The following is an 18,327-nucleotide window of genomic DNA, read 5'->3' on the forward strand; positions in this document are numbered from 1 at the left end:
AACATCCCAGGTTTTCAAATATTCTGTGTTCCACACAATAATGAAAATAATAAAGATAATAATGGCAACAGTATCAATGATTACCATTTAGTGAGGTACTGTTATTTCCCAGGCACTCAGATGAACTTTTCACTCCCTCGTTTAACAACTTAAAGATGAGGTAGATGTTCTGAGACTCTACTTACAGATAAGAAAACCAGGGTTCAAAGATTAAGTAGCTTGCTGGAGTCCAGCGGTAAATGGGCAGCTGAGATTTTTAACCCTTGCATGTCTGACTCCAAGCTGTTGGCATTACTAACTGATGAGTGGAGTCTGAGTGCTTCCCTCCCTGACCAAGTCTGTCATCCTATTTTCATAGTCATGGCATGAAAGGACACCAAGAAGAGAGATGCAGGGCCAAATTTTATTAAGACAAACTACACATATTATTTCTTATTTTATTCCTGAAAGTCCCATCATCAAGGACTGATGTCATAGGATTTCTAATCCAAGTACACTTATTTCACAAAACAAACCCATTTTAGAGATGGAAGGAGAGACATTTTTGTTTGTTTGTTTGTTTGTTTTGTTTTGTTTTGTTTTGTTTTGCAGAGAGAGTCTTAATGGTGGTGCCAGATAAAAGATAAAAAGGTGTTCTCTCTAGGGACCTCTGATGACCATTCTTCCCTAAATGGCCTCCCAGTCAGTCCCCTCCAACTCTCACCCTCATCCTTCTCTCCACCCACCAATAGCAGCCACATATCAACAGAAGGGCCTGGAGATCATGATGGGGAGCAGAGGCTAAGACACCTTCTGAGCCTTCACCCTCCTCTGCTCAACTTCTCATCTGCAAAGGCCGATGCCACTGGAAACTGTGAGTCTCAGCCCCTCCACCAGCATCTGGAGGTGAGGGCAGGAAGACACAAGTTCATCTAAAGCTTCCTTTCCTTATTTCAGACTCCCCTCTCATTCATCCACCCTGTCAGTGTAGACACACACACACACACACACACACACACACACACACACACACATGCATTTTAAAAAGTAATCATCTACCTATAAGTCTCAGTATCCAATTCTGAGCATCCTTTACCTTCATCCATAATGGCAACCGCCCATTATGGATGGACTGAACAGAGAAGCCAGGCCAGTCCCTGGGAAGGCAGGACTTTTCCACAGTCCACAGTCACCACTGCTTTCTAGCTGTCTCATTAGGAGCACCAGGGAGACATAGAAATCACTGTGCTCTTAAAAGAGGCCCCTGCCAAGAGAGCTGGAGATTCCCTTACTGCTTCCTCGCCCCTGCTAAGCCCTCCAGGGAGATTGAGATCTGGGGGCTCCATAGCTGTCATCATGCCTCCTCTTGGCACTCTAAGTTGGCAGTCAGAAAGGGAAATAAATAGGGGGAAATAGTTTTCCAGTATTTTCTCTCTTTTTTTATTTTTATCTTCACAGCAGAATTATTTTTTCCCAAAGGGAATTTGAGAAGCACAATGCCCTCTTTGTTTTAATAAGACCTAGGGAAATTCCATTGGCCCTTGTGGCTGGTGATCTGGTCCGGATCTGAGAGAGGACGACGGCTTCTTGGGCACTCTGGTCGACAAGATCTTTAGGGGAGCACTGGGTGAAGAGCCAAGGAAGGGATGGGATGGTTTCTATCATCGGGTTGAGCTTTAAAGAGCTGCAGGATGACAGGTGGTGGCAGGGATTCCAGTGGAGCCTGTGTATATAGTCACTCCCTGGGGGAGTTTGCACCCCCATGAGCTAGTTGTCACCCTGGCAGAAGTAAAGGCTGCGGCTTCACTAAGGTAGGACATTTGCCAGAGGTACATACCAAAACACTTGTAAAGTTGAGGCTGCTGGTCAAGTTCCAAGGACCTCTTTTTAAGTAAGACTGGGTACAGGGAAGGCTGCCCAGGGCAGCCCAAGGCCACCTTAACATCACTGCAAGTTTTGACCCTTGGAGACAACAGATTCAAGAGCACATCTAATGGAAGGTCTTTGATTGATGCTCTTTATTGGCTGGGATCTTTGGGTTTTTCCTTGCAAGAAGAAGGGCGATCAGGTCAAGGAATCCATAGAGACTTGGAGAACCCATCTGGTATGTGGTTGGTATGTAGAGAGCCATTCTGTCCTTCTGGCTATCCCTCCTGTGGCTACATTTATCGCTGCTCCCTTTTCTTTCTCTTGACCAAAGAATCTGAAAACCTTCTATGTACACTGGGTAGAGGATGGGAAAGAACAGCAGCTGGGGTAGGTAACCATGTCACTGCCTGCACTCGAAGAGGTCTGGTCCTACCTTCTGGAATAAATGAGCAATGCCATGGAGACCTAAAGCCCAAAAGGAACAGAGTAGATATGAGAATGAGAGATGGGGTCAATAGGGACACATCTTCCCTCTGTGAGCTTCCTCTGTTCCCACCTGGTCCTGGATTCCACCCCAATACTAGAGGGTCACACTGATAGGTCATCTGACCTGGCCTTGCTGCTGGCCTTGCTGAGACGGCGCTTGTCGCTTGGATAGCCAATGGGAAGGCGGTGACCCGGGGAGGCCCCATTGGGTACCTCAGGCTTCTGGCCATAATGGATGTGAATGAAGCCCTCCCCAGGAATCGCCTCCTGGCCTTGAACTTGCTCGGTGGCCAGGTTCTCGGTGTTCTGCTGCGAAGCCATCTTGTTACTGAAGGGATTGAAGAATTTGCCCCCAGGACCGTTCTCCAGGCACTGATTGAAGTCAGGGGGTGGTGTGCAGTTCTGGACCAAGCCGGCAGAGGGGCCAGGAAGCTGACACTCGGCTGTGCCCTGCCGAGATCTGACAAAGCGCTGTCTGATCTTCTTCCAGCCCAGGTGGTAGAGCTCAGCCAGGCTGAGGAAGAGGGACAGCGCCGCCACAGCCAGCATAAAGACGATGAAGACATTCTTCTCTGTGGGCCGGGATACGTAACAGTTGACAGGGTGGGGACAGGGACTCCTGCGGCAGACATGCAGGGTGTCCAGGAAGATCCCGTAGAGGAGGTACTGACCCACAATGAAGGCTACCTCCATGGTCGTGCGAATCAGAATGCTGCAGACATAGGTGTTGAGCAGAGTGCCCTGGAGGACAATCCTCCCGTTCACTTCCTCCCAGCAGGACAGCTCTGCCTTCTCAGCCACTGGGTACTCATAAGAGCCAGTGGCCCGGACCTCTTTGGCCCTCTCAGCCTCCCTTAGCTTCCGCTTCTCCTGCATACGCACCGTGTGCATGGCATGGCCCATGTACACCAGCGATGGCGTGGACACAAAAATGATCTGTAGCACCCAGTAGCGGATATGCGAGATGGGGAAGGCTTGGTCGTAGCAGACGTTCCCGCAGCCGGGCTGCATGGTATCACATTGGAAGTCGGCCTGCTCATCCCCCCAGGATGACTCGGCAGCCGTGCCCAACACCAGCATGCGGAATATGAAGAGGACGGTGAGCCAGACCTTGCCGATCACTGTAGAGTGCTTGTGTACTTCCTCCAGGAACTCTCCCAGGAAGCTCCAGTCACCCATCCTGACTCAGCAGGAGACAGCCACCAGGACTTCTGCAAATGGGGCAGAGAGAAAGAGAGAAAAGGAGAGGGATGCTTCTGCAAAGTCTGGACAGTCTGGGGCTCCACCGATCCATTCTTTAAGAAAGTGCAACTCATGAGCCAAATTCACCTGAAAAGCTCTCTTTTTTCCAGGCCAGCAAAGGAAAAGGAGATTGAAGTTTAAAAATGGTTGTGTTAGCAAGATGAGAGTGATTCCCACACTTGAATGGATCTAGAAATCAACTGAGGAGCCTGTTATGAGTGAGTTCTGTGCTGTTACCTCTGGAGAGTCTGCTTTGGGAGGTCTGGGGCTGCCCCTGGAACCGGGATCTGCCCCAAGCGGCCCAGGTTACTCTGAGGTAGACAGTGCAAAGCCCACGCCTGGAGAAACACTGGTGAAGCAGGAAGCACAAAGGACTGCTCTCTGCTCTCGCCATTCTGGCCCTGTGTCTCACTGAGTCTGCCTCCTTGTCTGTAAAATGGGGATGGAAAACAGCTGCCTCAGAGTTTCAAGGGTGAGGTACATGATATGTTGGGGATCATAACTCAAATGTTCCATATGTTTGAAAGGGCATCAAGTGAAAGAATTATTTTGGTTCCAGAAGGAACTGAGTGAAGAGGAAGGAATGGGGACGGCGGTGGCAAGTCCGGCCTCTCAGAATGCATCCCCTAACCTTCAGAACCATCCCCAGCTGTACTGGGAGATGGCGAACAAAAACCAGCTCTGGGTGCTGCTGCTGAGTGCTCGGGTTCTTGCAGCTGGGAGGCAGCTGGCGATGCCAATCTCCCACACCTTGGGGCAGTGCAGCCCTTCCAGGGGTATGGCTCCTCGTCCTCCTGCAGAAGGTCCCCATGCACAGACCTGCTCATCCAGAATAAATGCCCCAAACCATTTTGTCCCACACAGAACCTTCTCTCAGCAGGCCCTTTCTTGCTTCTCCAGCCTGATTCCTTGTCTGTCCCCATTAGTTCCTTTTGTACTGCTTGCCACATCCTGGAAGATTCCCAGATGCCCTCTTCCCAGCCACCTTCTACATAACTGCCCCCCACCAACCCGAGCTAGATCCTTATTAACCCTCAGAACTTAACCCTGTCCTCCAAGCTGAACCTCTTCAGCTTCTGTGGTGGCTTTAGGGACACTTGGTTCCCTCCTAGCACTTGTCTTCTTGTTTTGTGGCCCTCTGCCTGTCTGTGTTCTTCTAGTGGGGGCTCCTTGATCACAGAGATAGCCTGTATAATCTTCACCTGGCCCAGAGCCTGAACTGGAGTGGATAATCTTAGGGAATCTTAGTTGAGTGAATAAAGGGTGGCAGGCTCTGACTGGCAAATCAGTTCCCTATTCCTTGCCTGCCATCCGTTAGCAGGGTGAAAAGACCAGATTTCACTTTCTGAGTCTCTTCTGCAGTTAGATCTGGTCAGTCAGGTATGGTGAGAGTCTATGTAGAGGCAGTGCTCTAGAAACTGTTCTCCATCCCCCAATAAATGGAGGGAGTCTCACTGGAGGTCCCCCTGCCCACCACCCCGACTACTTCCTGCCCATGGACAGGACTATTTGAGCCAAGATGTCTGAGGTTGTCCAGAAAGTCTCAGAAATGCCAACTAATGTCCTGAGACCTCTGAATCAGCTCTTGAAATGCCAACTAATGTCCTGAGACCTCTGAATCAGCTCTTGAATCTCCTACCTCAGAATTCTTACTTGATGAGCAATAAATGTCCTTATGGCTTAAGCCTCTAACCAATCCTAATCAACAGAATGACAAAAAATAAAAATAAAAAGAAAGAGGAGGGAACTGAATTACAAATATTCCATTTCTGTGATCCTAAAATCTTAGAATCTAATGGGATCTTAGAGATTGTCAGGTTCACACCTTGACCTTCACATCTTTGCTGTCAGTATGCCTCTGGTTCCTATCCAAACACTCTTTATGCAGATAAAGGACAGTGTGGGTTGCCATATTTCATGGTGCAGGCTTTCTTGACTCCTGAGTTGATACCTTGACAGAGACCAGGCTCCTGGCCCTGTTTTCTCCCAGGCCCCCACTCCCCAACCCTGAGAGTCCACACATGAGTGGAAAGGGCCTTATCTCTGTCCCCCTCCATGTCAAAGACTCATCCAGGTCTTGAAGCCTTTCCTCTAGTTTGTGTTCAGACATCTGTCCTTTCCCCTAGGTGGTGAAGGGTCCCCCTCCCTTAGCCTCCAAATGTGGAAAACTGTGGAGCGTCTGCTCAGAAGGAAAATGGCTGATTAGATAAGAGTGCGAATGGTCTGTCATCTCTTCTGGGCACGTGCATAGTGTTCAGCACCTCCAGGGTCATCCACACAACATGCAGGGACCAGGATGTGCTGAGTGTCTGAGAGAGGGGAGGGCGAGAAGGAGAAGGGGAGAACGGGGAAAAAAAGAACAAAAAGAGGGGAAAGACAAGCAGGAGTTTGGAATGGAAAAAGAGAGACCATGTAGTGGTTAAGCAAATATAGTTTGGGGGGTAGCTAAGTGGAGTTCAAATCCCTATCAATATCGCTGAGCTTGGAGAAGCTACTGGATCTGTAGCTCAATTTCCCTCACTGCAAAATGAAGATACTATTATTTAGCTCATCCAGTGTTAGGAAGTAATGTATAAAAAGCACTTAGCACAGTGCTCAGTGTATAAGAACTAAAGAATAATTCCTTGCCTTTACTAGCAAGAAAGTGGTGAGGAAGGACAGGAATGGAGAAGGAGGAAGAGAGAGAGAGAAAGTAGAGAGAAGTGAATTACAGAGAAGAGAGAAACAGATGGAAAAGCAAAAGGGAAACAGAAATGGAAAGTAAAAAGAAACAAGAAAAAGGGAAACAAGTGTCATATTCTTCCAAAATCTGGGGCAAATTTTCCAAACTGTCCTCAATCCCTGAAGACTTTTCCCTTGATCTTCTGACTCTGCCACTCATTCCTTGCAAGTCCCCCAGGAGGTCTAAAAATAGGGCCAGGCAAAGAATGTGATGCTTTGGTCTGGTCTGCCAAGAGGCTTGCGGCTGACCCCCTCCCTTGTGGTGCAAGGAATCCCACCTGGAAGAAGGAAAGCGAGCGTACAAGAAAGAAACATCATGGAAGAGGAGAAAGACAGTGACATTGAGAGGCTGCCTCATGGGGAGGGAAAAACACTAGCTGATGAGGTGGGGGTGGGGCAGACCCCATGCACCCCGGTGACAACAAATAGGGTACAGGACAAGTCTCACTTGTGACTTCCTGATGACCCAGGCGAGGTCAGAGAAACTTAAAGTTGCTACCAAGTACCAGCTGCTCAGTTTTTAATATGAAAGTCAGTTTCCCAGCTACACGGTGTCCCTTCGGGTCCCCCACAACCTCAGCCAAAGAAATATGTAAATTAATACCCACTGAGTTTACTGGGTGTAGAGCATATAAAATGCTTTGTAGATTATTATCTGTTTCTTGGCAGGAAGTGTGTTAGGAGGGGCAAAGGAAGCTGCCCATGCCATGAATAAATTCTATCAAATACAATGGTAATAATATACCTCACTGCTTTAGCTAAGATCTTCACTGCCTTCCTACTGCTTATAAAGTTCAGACTCTTTAACTTGTACTTGAGATCCTCCACAGCACAGTTCAGTCCTGTCTTCTTCCCTGTTCCTCTCACATACTCCGTTTTTAAGCTACATTACTCCCATACACGTGTACATGGCCCACACCTTTTTACCTCTTTGTCTTAGCTCCTCATACCCCCTCTACCTACCAGGTCCTTCTTCTTTTTCATCCATTCAACCAGGTATCATGCAAGGCCCTTAAAGCACAGCAGTTAAAAAGTAAAACTAAGAGTCCCTGACTTTACTGAACTTAACTGCCTTTATATCCCTGACATTGCAACAAAGCATAATGTGTGTTAACATTAAGAGAGTGCTGTGAGAACACATGGCAGAAGGTTACTCTGGCTTAGGGCGTTGGGGAGCGCCTTCTAAGGAGCCCTGAGTAATTAAATTCTACAGCCCTTTGCAACTGATACAAGTTCTGAAGTCCCCAAGGCAAAAGAGATGGTCCTTAGAACCCAGTCCCTAGAACATCCCCACTCTGTAGTTTCTTCACTCAAAAACCTTCAGCATCTTCTTTCAGCATGTCATATCCTGGGACAAAACAAACATTTGGAGGAGTCACCAAGGAACGTGTTTGGTAATAGTGACATGGCACTTGGATAAGAGGGAAAGGGCCAAAAGAAGGCTATTGTGTATAGTGAACATGGATCATTTTATTCCCTTACTTTGTGTATTATATGACTACAAATAAAATTCAGGTACCTACATTCCCAACCCAGTGTTAGCATTTCTGCCTCCCAACACAGCCAGTGTTTTCAAAGAAAACTAACTTAGAGCAACCTTGGTATAGCTAGGACTTCCTCCTCTGGCCCCACATATGTAGGCAGAAATGGAGAATTCTTTTCTCAAATTGATCTCAGCCCATTTTGACAATAAAGACTCCACATTACTGTTCAGCATGTAGGATACAGGCACACTTACATGTTGCCTTACACTGATTTTCCAAAATTTTCATTCTAACAGCCAACCCACAAGTACTTTTTTGAGTCCCTGCTATGTGCCTATCACTATTCTGGGTACTGAAAATAATATCTAGGGGGTACCAGACCTGGCACATACTATGCATTCATAGTACAAAATCAGGCCCAATTCCTGCCTTCAAGGATTTAACAGCTTTTCCCTTCAAATGAGTAATAGACTTCTCAAGTCAAAAGCCCTGTCTTCTACTTTGTATTCTTAATGCATTAAGATCTCACAATAGGCACATAATAAATGCTTTCTTAATGATTGAAAAAAATGTTTGATCCAGCAGTAAGATTACAGTGAGATCCTACGGAGGGTCAAATCTTCCTTCTCATGTCCAACAATAAAAAAGAAAACCTTACAGGGGCCCATGGGTATCTTAGTCAGTTAAGTGTCCAACTCTTGATTTCAGCTCAGGTCATGATCTCAGCGTTGTGAAACGGAGCCCCATTTCAGACTCTGTGCTGGGCATGGAGCCTGCTTAAGATTCTCTCCCTCTCGCTTTTCTCCTCCCCACCTCTCTTTTTCTCTTGTCCGTTCTCTAAAATAAAATAAGTAAGTAAAACCTTATACAGTTCAAGATGTGCTTCTCCTCCCTTCTCTTATTGACCCCAAGAAGGTGGGACCATATTTGTTTTGTTCACGACTGGCTACCTTAGGACATACAGACACTCAGTTTCTATTGTTGAATGGGAAAATGCTCATAGTTATGAGGATTTTTATGCCTTTTGGGGATGCTGGTTATTACCTCTGTTTTGCAGAGAAGGAGACATCTACAGAAGGTAAGAGATTTGCTCAAAGAAATGAAGACGAATAGAGGTAGAACCTAGACCACTTCAGAGTTCCTGATCAAGTCTGGGGCACACCAGAAAATGTCCCTCCATCCTCCTTCTAGGGGTGAAGTGCATCAATTCTTATGTCTCCCCACCTCAGAGCTTGAAGTTCCAGCAGTGAGTTATTTGAGACATGACTGCCATTTAGTGCTAAAGCCTGGGGGTCGGTTTTTAAGCAATCAAGCAAATGTTTATGATGGTCTCCTGATGTGACCAGCACTTGATATGAGGTGCTGAGGGGATTATGGGAAAGTTCAATTCAGTTCACCTTCACAAACATTTACTGAGTGTCTACTTATGTGATAGAAGTTAGGAACCCAAAGATCAGAAAGACTCTGGGTTGAAGGAACTCACTGTCCAGTGAGGGATACAAACACAACCAACTGTGCAAATATTCTGGGCTTCTCCAAAGAGGCAACCCTTGAATTGGAGTTAGGTGGAGGTGAAGTCTATAGAGGTGAGAGGTAGGGGGAGAGAGGAGGTATGGGAGAGATGGGGGCATTCCAGGCAAAGGCAACCACGTGAATAAACCCACCAAGTGAAAACCAGCATGGTATTAGAGGACAATGAGCAGAACAAAGGGGTGGTCTGCAGAATAGGCAGAAGCAGATTATGGAGGGCTTTGAGGCCATGCCAGGAGTTTGGAGTAGTTAGCAACCCTTACATAGACCATGTTCGGTACATGACTTGTTCCTGTGGGCAGACCCTAATGGGACACAGCTCTGAAATGGGGTGGGGACATAAAGCATGGCACAGTCAATAATCACCCTGCTGGTGGCAGTCCTTTGGTAGTGGCTGCAGCATAAACTAGGCAGGCTGCAGGTGACAGGTTCGTCCAGCACACTGCTAAAACAACACCCTGTCTCTCCTGCTCAAGAAAGCATATCGCAAGGGAACAAGAGACTACCATAGAGATGCCTTGAAAATTCTCTTCTATTGATTCTAATTCTGTCCTCTGGAGCCACACTTAACAGCCTTTCTAATTTCTGTGTCCCCCACTCCCACACCAAGTCAGCAGCTGGGCCTTGGACTGAACTGTAAAACCATTGGGTTTTCAAATACATAATGAAAATGATTTGCTCTACTGGCTATGTATTCTCTCTCCAACTCTACCCTGAGCTCCTTGAAGACAAGGTCCATATCTGTTCATCACTGTATCCTCCTCCTAAGTCCCACTACCCCCTCTTCCCTCTTGGTGCTTAAGACTGTACCTTACACCTGGTTGGTTGATTTGTGCACCTTTAAAAATCAACAACAGTAAATAAATTACAGCATTCAGCTCACTCAGAACACCTAATGCAGGCGCCTAAATGGCTCAGTGGGTTAAAGCCTCTGCCTTAGGCTCAGATCATGATCTCAGGGTTCTGGGATCGAGCCCCGCATCAGGCTCTCTGCTCAGTAGAGAGCCTGCTTCCCTTCCTCTCTCTCTGCCTGCTTGTGATCTCTGTCTGACAAATAAATAAATAAAATCTTTAAAAACAAAAACAAAAACACCTAATGCCAGTAGAGGGGCTCCCTGGGAAGTGACCTTAGGGCACCTGCACAGTGAATGTGGTGACCAGAACAGCAGGAGACTAAAGCTGCTGAGCCTTCCTTCTGCCTTTGACCGAGCCCTCAGCTCAGCCAGGCAGGACTGGATGGATCTAAAGCAGAGACACATCTGTTCACCATGGACTATTTCTTCTCCACCTCCTCCCCACATATCACTGGGGCGCTCACTCAAGTTTGTCAAAATTAGATTATAAGACCACTCTACAGAGTCTGAGTCTAATTCTGGACAATGACACATGTTCTGTATTATCTAACAGATCTCTGGTTCTCAGTAAAGGTTGTTATTCACAGTAATGATAACAGCATTCTGGGCCCATGCTATAATTCTGCTCATCACACAGTGGAATGTGGCACAGAGCAGGGTTGACTTGCTTCCCAATTAAGAGAATTCTGTTGTAAAAGGACCCAAAGGGCCTCACTTAATAAATGATCCTTGGACACAGTATCATGTCAGTGCAGCTCAGTGCAGAAAGTGTTTATTGAGCTCTCCTGCTATGCCAGAAATCAGAGGTGGCTTTATAATGTAAAGCACTAAGTATAACATCATCTCAGAACTCTTCGGCACCTTCCTTTTTCATTAATACATGCTTTTCTGACCTACCCTCCCCCTCAATAGCTTCTCACTAAAATGGAGAGGCACAGGGAGGATTGCACAAGAAAGTGGTCTTGATCTTCAACTACTCCAGCAATCTTCGTGACCCTTGGAGATTCTCAGCTCCATTTTCTAGTTTACCTAAACTTACACAACAAGAAACTCTGAATCTAGGTAATAGTGATAATAATAAAATTAAATTATTGAGACCTCTCTATGTGCCAGATGTTCTGCAAGTTTCTTGATATATTTTTTTTCTCATTTGATTGTCCAAACAATGGAGCAAGCAAGGCTCATCCCCAGCCCCTTTGTACCGGCTCAGGGAGGTTGACAGAGCAACACCACTTGAGGGGGACTTGCTGGTAAGTGGTGGAGTTGACATCAAACCAAGCTCTAGTCTTGTCTGACAGCAGTACGCCTGCCTTCACAACTGTGCTAGATCCCATCTAAATGACCTAAAGTTCCTTTCCTTAAAAATCCTTACCAGTCAGAGGGTGGCCACTTTGACACAAGGTGAGTGCTGCAGGGAGGTTTTCAAGGTGACTGCTAGAATCGGGAGTCGATTCTAAGTTCTTGGGGGTAATTCTTACATTTAGGACTTCCACTCCTCTCCTGACTGCTATTTAGGGATTGCCTTTTCAACCTCAGGGGAAACAACCAAACGGGTCCTACAGCCAAGTGGGCAACTTCCTCAGAAGTCCAGTGGGGGCTTCCACCCCTGAGCCTTGATCACTGAAGAAAGGAGAGGGAGACAGAGATGAGAAAGAAGCAGGAGACAGATGGAGGAGATGAAGTGTCACTTTGGTTTTCCTTTGACTCCAGCCAATGGCAGATAATTAACCTTTCTTTCTATGTCATTATTTTTATTCTAGCAAGGACAGAGTGGTCTGCTCAGAAACACTCTGCTGATAGACAGTTGTTTCAAAGCCAAGGAGGTGGAACAGAGCAAAGTGGAGAAGGACAATTATGCTGAGATACGTAATTTTCTTGTTAAATTGTTGGAAGAAGAAATATTTACAAGAAGTAGGTGGGAAGTGGTGGCCAAATGGAGATATTCAACAATGAAATATTAGGAGGTCCTTATTAAGTACCCCGAAAAGGTTGATTAAAACCTATGAAGTTATTAATGAAAATTATATTTATGAGACAGTTAGATTTCTTTAATATTTCCACCATTTTTCATGGATTCATAGGAAAGGAATCTAGATATCAAGCAAAATCAATCCCTTATTTTTATACAAGCTGAAGACCAGGGTCCAGGGAAATTAAGTACTAGTGATAACAGATAACACGAATTTGAGTGTTTTCCACGTATGAAGCATTTTACAACTATACTTTTAACCTTTATTAATTCTGCTAGGAAAGTAGTTATTATCCCATTTTACAGCTGAGAACACTGAGGCTCAGAGGTAGCAAATGCTGCATAAGGGACTTGCCGTCAATCTACCTAACTACAAAGCCTACCTTCCCACTGTGTCTTTAAAAGGGAAAGAAAAATCAAAGAGGCCCCAGTTCTGACAGCTAGTGACAAACCTGTGACCAGAACTCTGTCCAGTCTCTGAACTCCACGAGCAGGGCTTTTCCCACTCTCCCGTAAGAGGCCCTGGGTTTTTCCTTTCAGCCCCTGGCTTCTTGGCTGGCCATCCCTTGCTGATGCTGTTCCTAGAATTAATGATTCCTTCGACGCCCGTGGCCCACAGTGGTCAGGATTCCCAGACTCTTCAGCATCTGCCACCATTTGGCCAGAATTCACATATAGAAAGTTATTTCCTTTTTTAGCCACTAAGTGCTCTTGGCTGCAGCCGTGTCTGCTGCCGGGTTTTCAGCTGGCCAGACAACAGACTCTGGTGTTTCATTGATGTCAAATCATAACAAGAACCACTGAAACAAAAATAGGAGGTGGGCCTTGTGTTTCCTGAAGAGTAGTGGGATTCGAACCCTGCCTCCACTCACCAATTGTGTGCCCTTAGGCAAGTCACTCAACCTGTATGTTTCCTCCTCATCTGAAAAGAAGGAATGTTTACTCATGGGGATTCAACAGTATGTGGATGTATGGAAGGTCCTCGAACAGTACCGGGCACATAATAGACAGTCAGGTTAGTTCCTTGTTTTCTTTTCTGACATTTCCAGTAAAGACTCCTCTCAAGCATGATCCAACTAGCCAACCTGATACAGAATTTGGCAGTGCAGCAGCCTGGTGAGAGAGACCCAACAAGGACGGTCACGGGGCACTGGGTGGGAAAGATGAGGAACACATGGGTGATGGGAAGGATATTAATTTCACTGTACATCTGTTATTTCACTAGGCGTGCAGACCTTCGGGGGCAAGCATGGAGAAGGAGGGAGGTACGGGGTCTCACTGAGATCAGGCCCCTCTCATTCTCGTAATTGGTTCAGCCTGGTTCTGGACTTTGGGCCTGGAGATGGACTTCATTTGAGTCCACATTATAAAATGTGTGCTTCATATAATCCCTGGTTTCTGAAAAGCTGCAGCACTTTTGAATCTGTTTATCAACCAGTCCAAAGGCACATCCACTAGGGTAGGTTTGAAGCTGGCTCGGTTCTACTTGGAAGAGAAATCGGTGACCTGCAGAGGAGGGCCATCCCAACCCCTAACCACATCTGCCCTCTCCTGAAGTTCTGAATCATAAAAATCCCAGGATGAATTAAGATCCTGGAAATTACCTGTGAACAAGAGCCTTGAAAGAAAGGCTCTTCCGAGTCTCAGCTCTTTCTCTGTGGCTCTGGATGAGACATTCCGCTCCCTGAGCCTCAGTTTGCTTGTGTATAAGAGAAAGCAATTGAGCTGGATGGCTGCTAAGTTAGAACATCTGGGGAGTTTGTGACTTGACCAATTGCAATAGCATGGCAAGTCGGTGGCAAAGCCAAAAGGCAAAGCTAGATTTTCTAACCACCCCCAGCTTAGAGATCAGCAAAAGTCGTCCCAGGGGAAAAAAAAAATATCTGCGATCATAAAAAGCAAGCAGTACCTTCTCAGAATTCCATGTCGTGGGGGAGGCTTTTCCATCAAATGAGATGTAGTTCCAAGATATGGGCTGAGGACCAGCTAACCTGGATTCTACCCTATTGTTCCATTGTTCACTGAGCACTTAATATAAAATAGCCATTTTATTTATTTATTTATTTTATTAAAGATTCTATTTATTTATTTGACAGACAGAGATCACAAGTAGGCAGAGAGGAGGAGGCATACTCCCTGCCGAGCAGAGATCCTGATGCGGGGCTCGATCCCAGGACCCTGGGATCATGACCTGTGCCAAAGGCAGAGGCTTTAACCCACTGAGCCACCAAGTCACCCCTAAAATGGTCATTTTAAATACAGGTTTCCCCCACCATGTCGGGCTCCCTGCTTGAAGGGAGCCTACTTCTTCCTCTGCCTCTGCTCCTCCGCCCGCTTATGTGTGCACTCTGTCAAATAAATAAGTAAAATCCTAAAAAAAAAAAAAAAAAAAATGAAGTGGTGTAGAGCACATATTGGATAGTGGGGAAAACTGTGTGTTATTTTATTTAATCTTCACAAAACCTTACAAGGAAGACATTTATAAACTTCTTTGACAGATGAAGAAACTAAGGCTCAGAGACGTTAAATAATTTGCCCCAAGCCACACAGCTGAAATTCTAACCCAAATATGATTCCAGATGCCCAGGCTCTTCCTTCTGCCCCCTCCCTGAATTAGATAAACTCTAAGATCCCTCTGTGCTATTTTAATACCCCTGATTCTGAGACCTCCTGACTCCTTTTCCTTATGAAAGTGAGTGGATTGTTGAAGGTTGAATTTTTTTTTTTCCCGTGATATGCTAATATCCAGAAACAACTGAATGACCAAGTGGCACCAAGCTGTCATTCTCCAGGAATCTAGAAAGGGAATTCTGGCTCTAGAAAGGGAATTGGTTTCTTTTCTAGGAGACTTGAAGCTTTCCTGGGCATCTCTCCCTTTGGTCAGCTTAATCTTCGAGCCCAAGGTGGGGCCAGCTGGCACAGAGACCTGTGAGAATCCCAGGTGGGGGAGGTCTTCCCTGAGACAGGGAGCAGAGCCTGGGCCTTGGGTCTCGCTGACCCTGAGGACTCCAGGTCTCCTGACTAATCCAGGCAGATAGGCTCCCTGTTCTGCTTTCAGTGGCTGCAGCAGAATCAGCCAGTCCCCAAGAGGCCAGGCTGCAGTGTGGTAGTCCGGCAGGCTGCCAGAGCCCCAAACCTTCCACTGCACGTACCCCTCAACAGCCAGCACTGATAATGAGGAGCAGGTGGGCAAGTGAGAATTCCTGCCAGGAAACAAGATCGTAGAGATACTTAAATGGAAGAGGCAGGGAGGCCTGGGGACAAATGGAGGCTCAGAGAACACAGCTGAGGACAGAAGTCCGAAGGGCCCTAGGAATGAGTGAGCAAAGCAGGACATTCTCCCAATCAGATTGCGTGACTCATTGCGTCATCCCTCATGGGTCACTTTCCTTTCCTCTGCTTTGTTTTCCCTATTAGTGGGAGAATTGGACAGGCAATCTCACAGACCTTTTCCAGTCCTAATGGCCTAGGACTTTGGGCCAGGATAAGGAGAGGGGACAGGAGTGAGGCAGCTGGGGGCAAGAAGAACAACCAGTTTCGAGAGTCCAGTAAGAACATCCTTGGTGTTCTAAGGCTGTGGCAAAGCCAGGCACCATGACTGTTACTGACGTGGCTTGATGAACTTCATGTATCTGACTGAAGGGATAGCCAGTGGGTACCAGTCTGGAAGCCAGGAAACACACTTCTGGGTTTCCTCCACCATGGACACTGTGGTCAGGGGACTGCTTCTCGGCGGCTGCTGAATAAGGAGAAGATGGGGAGAGATGGCCAGGGGAGCAGGCTCCAAACAGCTCCACTGCCCTGGGGAACCTGCTGGAAGGTGGAAAGTTCAGAGCCGTCCTTCGAGAGCCGTGAATCAGGGTCTTGGGCTGAACTGGGGCTCTGGAGGCTTTGGGTGGAAAAGAGGAAGGCCCGCTGATATGAAAGTCAGGCTGCAGTGCCTATAAATACCAGCCTGTGTCCCCAGTGGTGAGCCCTGCCACCTGGCTAATGAGGGTGCCACATCGCCACATATAGGCTTTTGTCTCTTCTCCAGTTTTGCTAGATTTCTCCTGGGTCTCCTGACTCCCCGGCCAGTGCTCCTTGCTCTGCCCTTCCTTTCCTCCGGCCAGTCAGACTCAGTGGGCCAGACCCTTGTGAGACGTTGAGGAGGAAAAACCAGGAATCCCTCCATTATGATGGCACACCGGGAGGGGGAATCCAGTTAAAAGTGAACAAAGGCATAGTACAGATGTAAAATCCTTGTGACGAGCTTCCCCTTGCCATGATTCCAAGGAATACTTGAGCCTAAGGAATCATAACCTTGTACAGCATTACTGCCGAATGGAACTGGAGGGATCCTTCTATTTCAAACCCCTCATTTTCTTTTTGAAAGTAGACTCCACGCTGTAGTAGACACACGACCCTGAGATCAAGATCTGAGCCGAGATCAAGAGTGGCGCACTTTACCAGCTGAGCTACCCAGGTGCCCCACAAACCCCTCATTTTCTAGATGAGGAAACTGAGGCCCAGAATGGGGAAGGGTCTGGTGCCAGGACACACAGCCACTCAGGGCACAAGAACCCGGGTTCTTTCACCACATGCTCAGGAAAGAGGTCAGGGAGCCCACAGAAACCTTTGTGCCCGCGGGTGGCCGTCTACCTCACCCTGAACCCAGGAGGAAAGGAGACCTTCAGTGACACCTCTCTCCTCTTCCCCTCTGGATCTTCACCAGCCTCTTGCCTCTGACAGCGACAGTGAGTGGCAGGCCAGCCGGCTCACAGCGCACAGCGGGGACATGATATTCTGCAGGAAATTAAGCACGGAATATTTTTAAACCACCCAACACGCCTTGGGGGACGGGGATCAAAACACTCCCCTAGATGCGGTGGAAGGCAGTTGGAAAAAGATTCCAAGCCTAGAGGAAGCACCGCAATACAGTGATGGTTTTTGTTTTTAAGGGCCAATTTCATCTTAACAAAAGTTCTTGGAAATGAACTGCTAAGCTACTTAGAAGATGCCCCTGGAGGGCAGCCACTCCGCCAGAGGTAGACCAGCTCCAAGGGCCCTCCACTCACACTTCAGCAGATCCTTAGAAATCAAGTGAGTAACTTATCTGCTGCTTTACCATCCTCCTCCGCCGTATATCCCAACCTCACCATCGCAGGGACTCCTGAGGGGTAGGGAATAAGCCCCCAGTACAGAGAAGGAGCTCTGGTTCTTGTCCAGCCTGGAACTCCAGGCTCTCTCTTCTGGCTCCTTCCCATCAACTGAGAGTTTCATCTCTTAAAAGCACGTCTATCCTTACCTTCTCCCCAGTCCTTCTCTCTGGAATTTCCACAGGCTTCCCTGGTCCTGGGTTCCCGGCTGCCTCCTCCGCTGTCCACTCCTCCCAGCTCTCACTCAGCCTGTCAGTTGCTCTCCCACCCCCTTTTGACTCGAGTCCGTCGCCCTCCCTCCTCCCACTTCTTCCTACTCTTTCACTCCCCACCCCCTTCCCCCCAGGTCCCTCCCTCCCTGCTCTCCCTCGTGCTCTTAGAATCTTTGCTCACTTCAAAAGTTTTCTTCCCTCTGCCTCCCTGCAGCCTCTCTTCACCACTCTCCTCTCCAGGAGACAGGAGAGGGAGTCTTCCTCCTCCCCCGCGGCCCTCCACTGTCATTGTCGCTACAGTCCTGGCACCCTCACTCTCCTTCATGCGGGCGACACACTGCCTCCCTAGTCTCTGCAGAGCCTCCACAGGCTCCTCTGGCCAGGGCTGTCCTGGGGCATCAGGGGAAAACTAGCATTACCTAAGAGGTCTCGCTTCTCCATCCTTTATCTACTGTCAGAGAAAAAGAATGCTCCCTCAAGAAACAGGTCTTTTTGGGACCTCCATTATGTCCTCATCAGTGAGCTGTACAGCAACAAGCATAGGAAACAGTCTCACAACTCACAAGCACCAGCACCCAGACTAGACACCAGGGGTAACTGGAAAGTTCCAAAGGACAGGGAGAGGGCACCATCACTGACCAGGATCATACTCCCTTCACCCCCTTCTCTAAAGAAAAGAGAGCACCTTCTATGTGCCCAACATTGGGCTAGACTATATATATATTCTATTTTTATTTCACTCAGTCATTCCAGTTTCCAATTTTACACAGTAGACATTTCTACATTTGAGGAAACCCAATCATGGTGACCCAGTTGGTAAACAGTAGAGTCTGGATCAGGAGT

The 18,327-nt window shown here is 47.4% G+C and overlaps 1 protein-coding gene across 2 annotated transcripts; it reads right to left on the minus strand.

The window, feature by feature from the left end:
• Positions 1-383: 383 nt before the first annotated feature.
• GJA5 (gap junction protein alpha 5) lies at positions 384-17,544 on the minus strand. Of its 2 annotated transcripts, XM_082686534.1 has the most exons (3): positions 17,422-17,544; positions 16,781-16,919; positions 384-3,545 (listed from the first exon to the last, which is right to left on the minus strand). In XM_082686534.1, the coding sequence occupies exon 3, from the start codon at positions 3,511-3,513 to the stop codon at positions 2,437-2,439; it is 1,077 nt and encodes a 358-aa protein (XP_082542660.1). In that variant the 5' UTR covers positions 3,514-3,545; positions 16,781-16,919; positions 17,422-17,544; the 3' UTR covers positions 384-2,436. The 2 variants fall into 2 exon arrangements, with proteins under 2 accessions (XP_082542660.1, XP_082542659.1); XM_082686533.1 differs by lacking the exon at positions 16,781-16,919 and having other exon boundaries at positions 17,422-17,542.
• Positions 17,545-18,327: the final 783 nt, after the last annotated feature.

This window comes from Mustela nivalis (genome assembly GCF_964662115.1).
Source record: "Mustela nivalis genome assembly, chromosome: 10".
In the NCBI taxonomy this organism is placed as follows: Eukaryota; Metazoa; Chordata; class Mammalia; order Carnivora; family Mustelidae; genus Mustela; species Mustela nivalis.